Genomic DNA, 8,950 nt, shown 5'->3' on the forward strand with positions numbered 1-8,950 from the left:
CACACAAGTTGAGAAGACAAATCTGCAGAAAAGGTTTGAGAGCCCAGAGGATCCCCCCACCTGCACCGGATGCTGAAGATCTTTCCATGTATCAAACCAGTCTGAAAAGACTTGATAGAGGTAGCCAATTTTTTTTTTTTTTTAAATGCATGAATACCAACACAACGTTACAAGGATACAAAGACACAGGTCAAAACGGCCCAATCAAGGGGAGAAATTAAATCTCTACAAGCCAAACCTAAACAAACAGAGGTATGTATATTACCTGACAAAGAATTCCAAAAAAACAAAAACAAAACTGACATAAAGATGCTCAACTAGCTCATGTAAATAATGCATGACCAAAATGAGAATTTCAACAAAGAAACAGAAAATTTGAAAAAGAATCCAACAGAAATTTGGGAGCTGAAGAATGCAATAAGTAAACGGAAAACAACATTCAGAGGGTTCAACCAGAGACTTAACCAAGCAGGAAAAAAGTCAGCAAACTTGAAGACAGGTTGTTTGAAATTATCCAGACAGGGGAGCAAAATGAAAAATAAATAAGTAAATAAAAAAGAGGGAAGAAAGTCTAAGTAACTTCTGGGATACCAACCAGTTGACCAATATACACATTATGGGAGTTCCAGAAGGAGAAGTGAGAAAGGACAAAGAGCTTATTTAGACAAGCAAGCAAACAAACAAAAAATGGCTAAAAATCCTAAACAAAATATTAGCAAACCAAATTTAACAGCATAATAAAGGATCATATACCATTATCAAGTGGGACTTATCTTGAAGATATAAAGACAGTTCAACATACACATCACATTAGCAGAACAAGATAAAATTCACATGATCGTCTCTATTGGTGCAAAAAAGGTATTTCACACACACACCTTTTCATGATAAAAATTCTCAACTCCCTGAGACTAGAATTATATCAACAATAAAAGCCATATATGAAAAGCCCACAGCTAATATATCAATGATGAAAACGTGAAAGGTTTTCCTCTATGATCGAGAACAAAGCAAGGAGGTCCATTTATATTCAACACAGTACTGAAAGTCCTAGCTGAAATAGCTTGGCAAGAAAAAGAAAAAAAAGAAATTAAAAGAACAATCACATTTACAATAGCATCAAAAAAACAATGAAATACTTAGAAATAAAACTCAAGAAGGGGAAAGACTTATACACAATTAACTACAACATGCTGCTAAAAGAAATTAAAGATACACATAAATGGAGAGACACCCTACATTCATGGGTTGAAGATTTATTATGAATAAAAATGTCCATTATACCCAAAGAGATCTACAGAACCAATACAATCTCTATCGAAACTCCAACAGCATTGGTTTTTATAGGAACAGAAAAAACAATCCTAAAATTCATACAGAACCACTAAGACCCTGAATAATTGAAACCATCTTAAGAAAAGAAAAAAAAAAAGAAAAGAAAAAAAAAGCTGTGGACCTCACAATTTATGACTTCAAACATATCACAAAGCTACAGTAATCTAAAAAGTATGGTACTGACATAAAGACAGACACATAGACTAAAGGAAACAGAACCAAGAGCCCAGAAATAAACTTACGAACATATAGTCAAATGATAATTTACACAAGAACACACAAAGGGGAAAGGATTCAACAAATGGTGCTAGGAAAATGGAATAGCCACAAATTGGGCCTTTCACTTAGACACAAAAATCGATTTAAAATGGATTAAAGACTTAGGTGTAATACATGAAATCATAAAACTCCAAGAAAAAAAAAAAAAAACATAGGGGGAAAACTTTAGTGTGTTGTTCTTGGAAATGATTTCATGGATATGACACCGAACGCACAGGCAACCAAGGCAAAAATAGACAGGCGGCACTACCTCAAACGAAAAATCTTCTGTACAGCAAAGGAAATAATCAATAGAGTGAAAAGACAACCTGTAGAATGAAAGAAAATATTGGCAAACCACTTATATATGAAACAGGGTTCACATAAAAAATATATAAGGAACTTCTAGAATTCAATATTAAAAAAAAATCACCAGATTAAAAAAAAAAATGAACAAAGAATTTGAATATATGTTCTCTAAAGAGGATGTAAAAATGGCCCATAGATATATGAAAAGACGCGCAAGGTCACTATCAGGGTACTGCGAATCAAAACCACAATGAGATAGCACCTCACACCGGTTAGGATGGCCATTATCAAAAAAACAAAACAGACAATAACAAGTGTTGGTGAGGATGAGGAGAAAGTGGAACCTTATACCCTGTTGGTAGGAATGGAAAATGGTGCAGCCACCATGGAAAACAGTAGGACCTTCCTAAAAAAAAAATTTAAAAATAGAGCCAGCAACCCCACTGCTAGGTACTTATTCGAAAGAACAGAAGTCAGGATCTGGAAGACGAATCTGCACTCATGTGTTCACTGCAGCATGATTCATAATAGATTAGCCCAAATGTCCAGCAACAGATTAATGGGCAAAGGAAATGTTACATACACCCAAGGGGAGTTTTTCCACCATAAAAAGGAAGGTTTCTGTGACATGCTAAGTGAAATTAGGCAGTCACTGAAAGATCCATACTGCATGATTCCCCTTCAATGAGGTATCAAATATATAGAAGCAGAAAGAAGGACTATGGGGGCCAGGGGCTGGGGAGAGAGGAAAATGGCAGTTCAATGGGTATAAACCCTCGGTCATGCCAGATGGAAAGGTCCCAGAGAGCTGCTGTACAACACGGTGCCTGTGCTGGAGTTAACAACACTGTACCACACACTTAGAAATGTGTTAAGAAGGTAGATCTCATGTTATCTGTGTTTTACCATGCTAACAAATTCAACAGTGATTTAAATACAGCAGTCAGCTAACCGAACATATTACCTAGAATAACTATACTGTAGATTTTACTATAGATTGTACTAAAGACACAGTAACATGGGGGAAAGAGGTGAATGAGAATTTAATATACATATAGGCTCCCTGGCCAGTTTGCTAAGTGGTTAGAGCATTGGCCCAAGGACTGAAGGGTCCAGGGGCACATATCTGGACTGCGGGTTTGATGCCTGGTTGGGATCCTGCAGGAGGCAACCAATCAACGTGACTCTCTCACATCAATGTTTTTCTCTCTCTCTCTCTCTCTCTCTCTCTCTCTCTCTCTCTCACACACACACACACACACACACACACACACACACAGAGGGGGGGAGGGAGGGAGTTAGAAATGCTAGATAGAAGGGTAAGGCGATATTCAAAGAGATAATGGTTGCTGCATTTCCAAAATGAATGAAAGATATAAATCTGCAGAGTTTAGGTCTAAACAAACCGCACAGACTGCAATGCGGGAAGGCAAGGAACTCATGGGAAAAGTGAATGAGAAGTTAAGGCACATGGAGGAGTGAGGGTCTAACATAATCTAATCAGAACCCCTAAAGCCAGGAACTGATATATTTCGATGACAAATGAAAAAAATTCGAAGGGGAACGTTATGGCACTGATCTTCTATGTGTTACCCCTGGCCACTGTGCTGGGCGTTGGCAAGTGCAGAATTAAGGACACCAAATAGACCCACAGTTAGAATGCAGCGCGATAGATACTGTGACACGAGAGGGTACTAAGCAATCCCAAGGGGAGTGGTCAGCAACAGTGATTCCCAGGGACAAACTACTGACGGCCACCTTAGCTCGGCCAATCCTTGTTCCGGTCAGTGAATTTCAGATCTATAAACAGAATCACCATCCAGAGCTGTGTTAGTCAGAGTTTCAAAGGCCATTTAAAAATTACCAAAGTCCGTTTAAAAACATTCCCAAAAGGAGTCAAATCAGTTTCTTCATACTGTTCACATTTCCCCACAGAAAGCTAGTCTGGACATTTGGGATCCATAAAAATTAGCATAAGAAGTATTTTTCCCAAAAAAATGTTCTTGCTTAATTTAAAAGTAATGGCAATATATTATCTATATTCATGCTGGAATTATCCAAGTCACCCAACAGAAAGAAAAGAAATATTTCAAATACCTGTTCTTTTTCTGGACTTACTCTTTACAATCTAAAACCAAACCCATTTTGCATAAGTTAATGATATTATCTGCAACATGATATTATCTATGTCACTATAAAATGCTTATTCCACCCAAGCGAATCATTGGTGTGCTGTTGGATTTAGCCACATGAGGCCTGTGAACGCACATACGAATCCTTCACCTAACAAAATACTTCTGAAAAAGTGCCAACAGATTGTTGCCAAAGAAAACCAATTCTTTCTCCCTCTAAACAGCAGTTGTCTATAGAAGCTCTGTGCTAGCCTATTCCTCTTCAAATTTAAAAATTCATCCTCAATATATATTAGTGACATAGGTAGATATTACATACACCCAAGGACACAACATCCAAATACATTTCTGTATGGCTAAATAAATTTTTATACAAACTGCAGATGATTTCAATAAAATGCCAAGATGGTTCTTTAAATGATTGTATTTGCTTATTTTACTTTCCGGCAGTAATGAAACGATTTTAGCTATGACCTTAATATTCCAAAAGACTGAGAAGGCTTGGTTGTCATATGAATGTAAATTTTCACAACCAATTTTTAAAAGATGTCATTGTAACTGGAAACAACACTAATGTGTAGGTTGACTGCCACACTGGCATTGATCTATTAGTGAGTAAACAGGTTTGTGAGTTCATTGATGAGAGGGAAGTTAAGAATGGATAATGACATTTACTACCAACCAGAGAATAATGAGGGGCACCAATTGGTGATTTAAAAAAAAATTTTTTTTTATTGATTTCAGAGAGAAAGAGAGAGGGACAGAGAGATAAAAACATCAGAGATGAGAATCATTGATCACCGCCTTTTGCCTACCCGCTACTGGGGATCAAGCCCACAACCAAGACAATGTGTCCAGACCAGGGAATCCAACTGTGACCTCCTGGCTTATAGGTTGACACTCAACCCTGAGCCACCTGGCCAGACCCAATTGGTGATTTAAATAACCTTCATTGGTGGTCCCTTTGATAAACACCTATAGCACTTAAACACCAAATTAGCCCTATTTACACAATGGTTTCCATTGTATAGTTTGGAATATTTGCCTTTTCTGTAAGTTCCTTGAGGGGAGAGGTCTTGTCTTAAAATACTACTACTATATCTCTTCCAGCTCAGAACCAAAGCTGAGTGTATACTTATTGATAAGTTAGCTGCAGAAAAAATAAAACACATTTTCCATGGCAACTAGGAGGCAATCGGGATGCGGGTAAAGTAAGCTTATTATAGGTACCGTTATGTGCAACACAATGACAGCAAGGGACAAGACCATAACAGCGACTTTGAAATAACATGTTCAGAAACAGAGCAAATGAGTTTAGGCAGCATAATCATTTTCTAAGGGGACCACAAAATTTATCGCATGATTAGTGCTTAGCTTATAAATGCTTTCTGGGGGGTCTTACATGTGACGATGTATTCCTATTTCTATATCGCTAGCTCATGTCTGTATAAACTACCTTATTCACATAAAAGCTGTGTGGACTATTTCAAAATCCGGAAAAAAATAAACCCAAGGTGTTACCCCACCCGTCTGAGGTCAACGAACACACACGCTGTTTTGCTAATTAAAATAAAGGTCTTACTTTTCACGCACACTGAAATGACACACAGAATGCCAGGGGGTCTTTTTCGTTAGAAAAATTCGTCGGCACCAAACGTGGCTTTTTCAAATCGACTTCTATCAAAATGTTCGTCTTATTCCCTGACCTTCAATCTCTCCATCAAAACTATATATCATGTTTTTTATAGGGACCATTACGATGCAAATTATATGATCCTTTAGGATAGCCGCAGACTTTGCCATGGCAAAGACACACACCACAGAGGACAAAAGCGCGCTGCAACATCCTCCTAGCTCTTAAGACCCTAGAATTTCTCCTTCCTTCACACAATCCCATGAAGTCTCATGGTCCCCTGCGCTCCAAGATCAAATACTCTGACCACACCTCCTTCCAACACTTGCGGGGTGAGTCTGTATCTGTTCTGTCTCCTTCTTTTGTCTAAGAACGTTATTTTATTTGACCCACCCTTTGAAGGCATGGGTATACCAAGAACTGGAGGGTCCCTGAGTTAACTAGACAACTGGAGAGATCTGGTCGGCCCCGCAAAGCTTGCTACTACCCCTTTAGCTCCTTTGAAGAAGTCAGAAAAATCAGCATAGGCCCCGTTCACAGGCCAGGAGAGTTGTTTCGTTGTTGCTGCTGCTGCTGCTGCTGCTGTTTTAAGTCTTTCCCACAAAAGAACTCAACGCACACACGCACAAAACAACTGTACTTCTCAGGAGGTGGAAATACAAACTGATCTTGTTTGTCCCTTTGGTTTGCAAGAGTGTAAATACACGAACGACATCTGTATCTGGAGGGAAAAAAAACCAACTCCTGAGGGCAAGTGGATCCAAGACGCAGAAAATCCTGCCTTCAGAGAAATGCACCTTGTGACGCTCCCTCCACGAAGGAGGGGAGATACTTAAAGTAAAACCTTCCCTGCGTTATCGCCCGCAGACGCGAGGGAGAGAAAGAAGCATGAACAGGCAGGCGCTTGGTTTCCTGTGGCTTCTCAGCATTGTGCTGTGACCCCGGGGCCACAGAGAAGCCAAGCGTGGGTGCGATTCTGCCACTCCCCGCCGCCCAGGAGTAGCAGGCGCTCTGCAAACTCCGTGCACCAAACGCACACCCCCCTCCACCACCATCCTCGCTCGCCCTCCACCTCGACCCCGGCGAGGCGGCGTGACCACGATGCTACAAAAAGCAAAGTCATGGGGCAATGCAGGGGGTGGCGTGGGGGCGGGGGCAAAGGGAGGAGGGGGCGGGGGGGGGGGTAGAGAATGCGAGCAAAGGACTGAAAGACCCAGAAAAGCAAGGGTGGGAGATAAAGAGTCCGTGACCCGGAGCCAGCCCCGCCCGGGATGGGGGATGCAGACGCCCCGGGGCGCGGAGAAGCCAGCGGGATGCCCCCTCTGCCCAGCCCTGCCTCTGCCCTCCATCCATCACCCCCTTTGCTCTCCGGCGGGGCCACCTCCGGGCGGGGAGCGCCTCTCGCAGTCCCCCAGCCCCACGCCGGAGGGAGGGTCGGGGTGCAGCGTGGGGCTGAGATCCGGGGGGGCGGGGGGGGGCTCGGAGCGCAGACCCGGAGGCGCGGGGGGCGATGGGGGGCTCGGCGGCCCGGGGCGCACGGGGGGGTGTCCGGCCGCGCGGCTGCGGGGCGGCCGGGGCTACTCACGTTCTCCGTGTCCCGCTCGTTCACCGTGGGCAATGGCGTCCGGGCCGACATCTTGTGCGGGCGGCGGGGACCGGGCCGGGGTCCCCCGGGCCGGGCTGCGTGCGGGCTCCGGGGGCGCGGGAGGCGGGCCGAGGCCGGGCGCGGCGCTCCCGCAGGCCGCGGGCGGTGCAGGCGGCGGCCCGGCGCGGAGCGGGGAAGAGGCCGCGCGGGGCGGGGAGGGGAGGGGAGGGGGCGCTGCCCGCGGCGGCGGCGGCGGCGGCGCCGGGGACGCGGGCGCCGGGGAGGGCGGGCTCCTCCGGGCTCCGGGCTCCCGGCGGGCGGGTGCGGCGCCGCGGGCAGAGGCGCCGGGGGGCGGCGATCGGGCCCCGCTAGGCTCCCGGGGCCATGGCCCAAGGTGAACCCGCGCCTGCGATCGCGGCCCGGCGAGCGAGCGCGGCCCCGACAGCGCCCCGCGCCCCGCGCCCGCGCCCCGCCCGGGAGAGCGGCGCCCGCGGGCCGTGCCGCAGCCGCGCGCGGGGCCGTCCCGGCTGGGTCCGCGCTCGGCGCCGCCGCGGGGCCGGGAGGAGGCGGGCGCGGCTCGCAGCAGCGCCCCGGCCACTTGGCGGCGGCCGGCGGGTGGGCGGGCGCCAGCAGCCGCGGGGCCTCTCCATTCATTCCCTCATTAGGGATGCGGGGCCGCCTCCTCCCTCCGGCCCGCCCGCCCGCGATCGCTCGAGCCCCGTTTATTTTGGTCCCGCGCACCCCCCGCCGCCGAGCAGGGCTGTCTCCGAGCCTGGGCGCCTTTTCTCTTTCTCTACGTCTGGGTTTTTGCCAGAGGGAGGACGGGGGACGCTGGTCCCTTTTTTTTGTCCCTTTCGTTGGGGGAAGAATTAGATGCATCTGACCACCTGGCCCTGCACCCCGACCTGCTACCTCGGGACGACTCCAGTCCTCAAATCCTCCTTCGCCCCATGATGTCAGGCTTCCCCAATCACTGCCCTTCCCGAGCCTTCTCTCAGCCCCCTCTGCAGGAAGCCTGTGCGGCCAGGGTCACCCTAATAGTGGGCACAGGGCACAAAAGCCCTTAGAGGCGCCAGCTGGGGCTCAGGCCAGGCAGCTCGCCCAGGTGGCCCTTTAGGAATGGGGACCCGGGAAGAGGTCACCCGGTGCCCACCGCAGCCCCTCATACTGGGTGTCCCCAGGAGCCACAACGTTTACAGCGGCTGGTCGTCACTTCCTGGGACACAAGGAAGTGTCATGGGGCCAGTTGGTCAGACAGAGGAGAGCAGCCTCTGATTTGGGCCTTGTCCTTCCTTCTCCAGGTGGTTCCTCCCCCGTCCCGCCCACCGGCCACTTCTCCCATTGCTAAGAGGCCCAGCGGCCAGCCGTCCAGAAAGACTTTTCTGTCTTACTTGAGAGCTTACATTCTGCACACTCGGCCCCATCCTTCTAATATTTCCTGTTCACTTCCTTTCCTAGGTGGGCGAGTAGATAAAATAAGCAATAGAAGGGGATAGATCTCATGTTTAAGCCATTTCCATAAGCTTCCAATGAGACTCTTAAGATGGGCAATTCCGCCTCTCTCCTGAAGTCCACCCATTTGGGGGGAGGGGGGGGGAGGGGGAAAGAACCCTGCACCAGATGGGTTTTATCCCGTCTTATTAAAGGTAGTGTCCACGAGATAACTGTCATGTGTGGTGTGTTCACCCTGTAAGGCTC

At 47.0% G+C, this 8,950-nt stretch overlaps 1 protein-coding gene across 9 annotated transcripts in view; it reads right to left on the minus strand.

The window, feature by feature from the left end:
- Positions 1-7,456, minus strand: part of MARK1 (microtubule affinity regulating kinase 1) — a 54,489-nt gene extending 47,033 nt beyond the window's left edge. For 2 of the 9 annotated variants that reach the window (XM_036453463.2, XM_036453461.2), the window contains exon 1: positions 7,253-7,434. In XM_036453463.2, the coding sequence (XP_036309356.1) occupies positions 7,253-7,303 (51 nt within the window). In that variant the 5' untranslated portion in view covers positions 7,304-7,434. Of the gene's footprint in view, positions 1-7,252 lie in introns of all 9 variants that reach the window. The other 7 variants (XR_004990617.2, XM_045587105.1, XM_045587104.1 and 4 more) reach the window with 7 other exon arrangements.
- Positions 7,457-8,950: the final 1,494 nt, after the last annotated feature.

This window comes from Pipistrellus kuhlii, unplaced genomic scaffold (genome assembly GCF_014108245.1).
Source record: "Pipistrellus kuhlii isolate mPipKuh1 unplaced genomic scaffold, mPipKuh1.p scaffold_m20_p_25, whole genome shotgun sequence".
Taxonomy (NCBI): Eukaryota; Metazoa; Chordata; class Mammalia; order Chiroptera; family Vespertilionidae; genus Pipistrellus; species Pipistrellus kuhlii.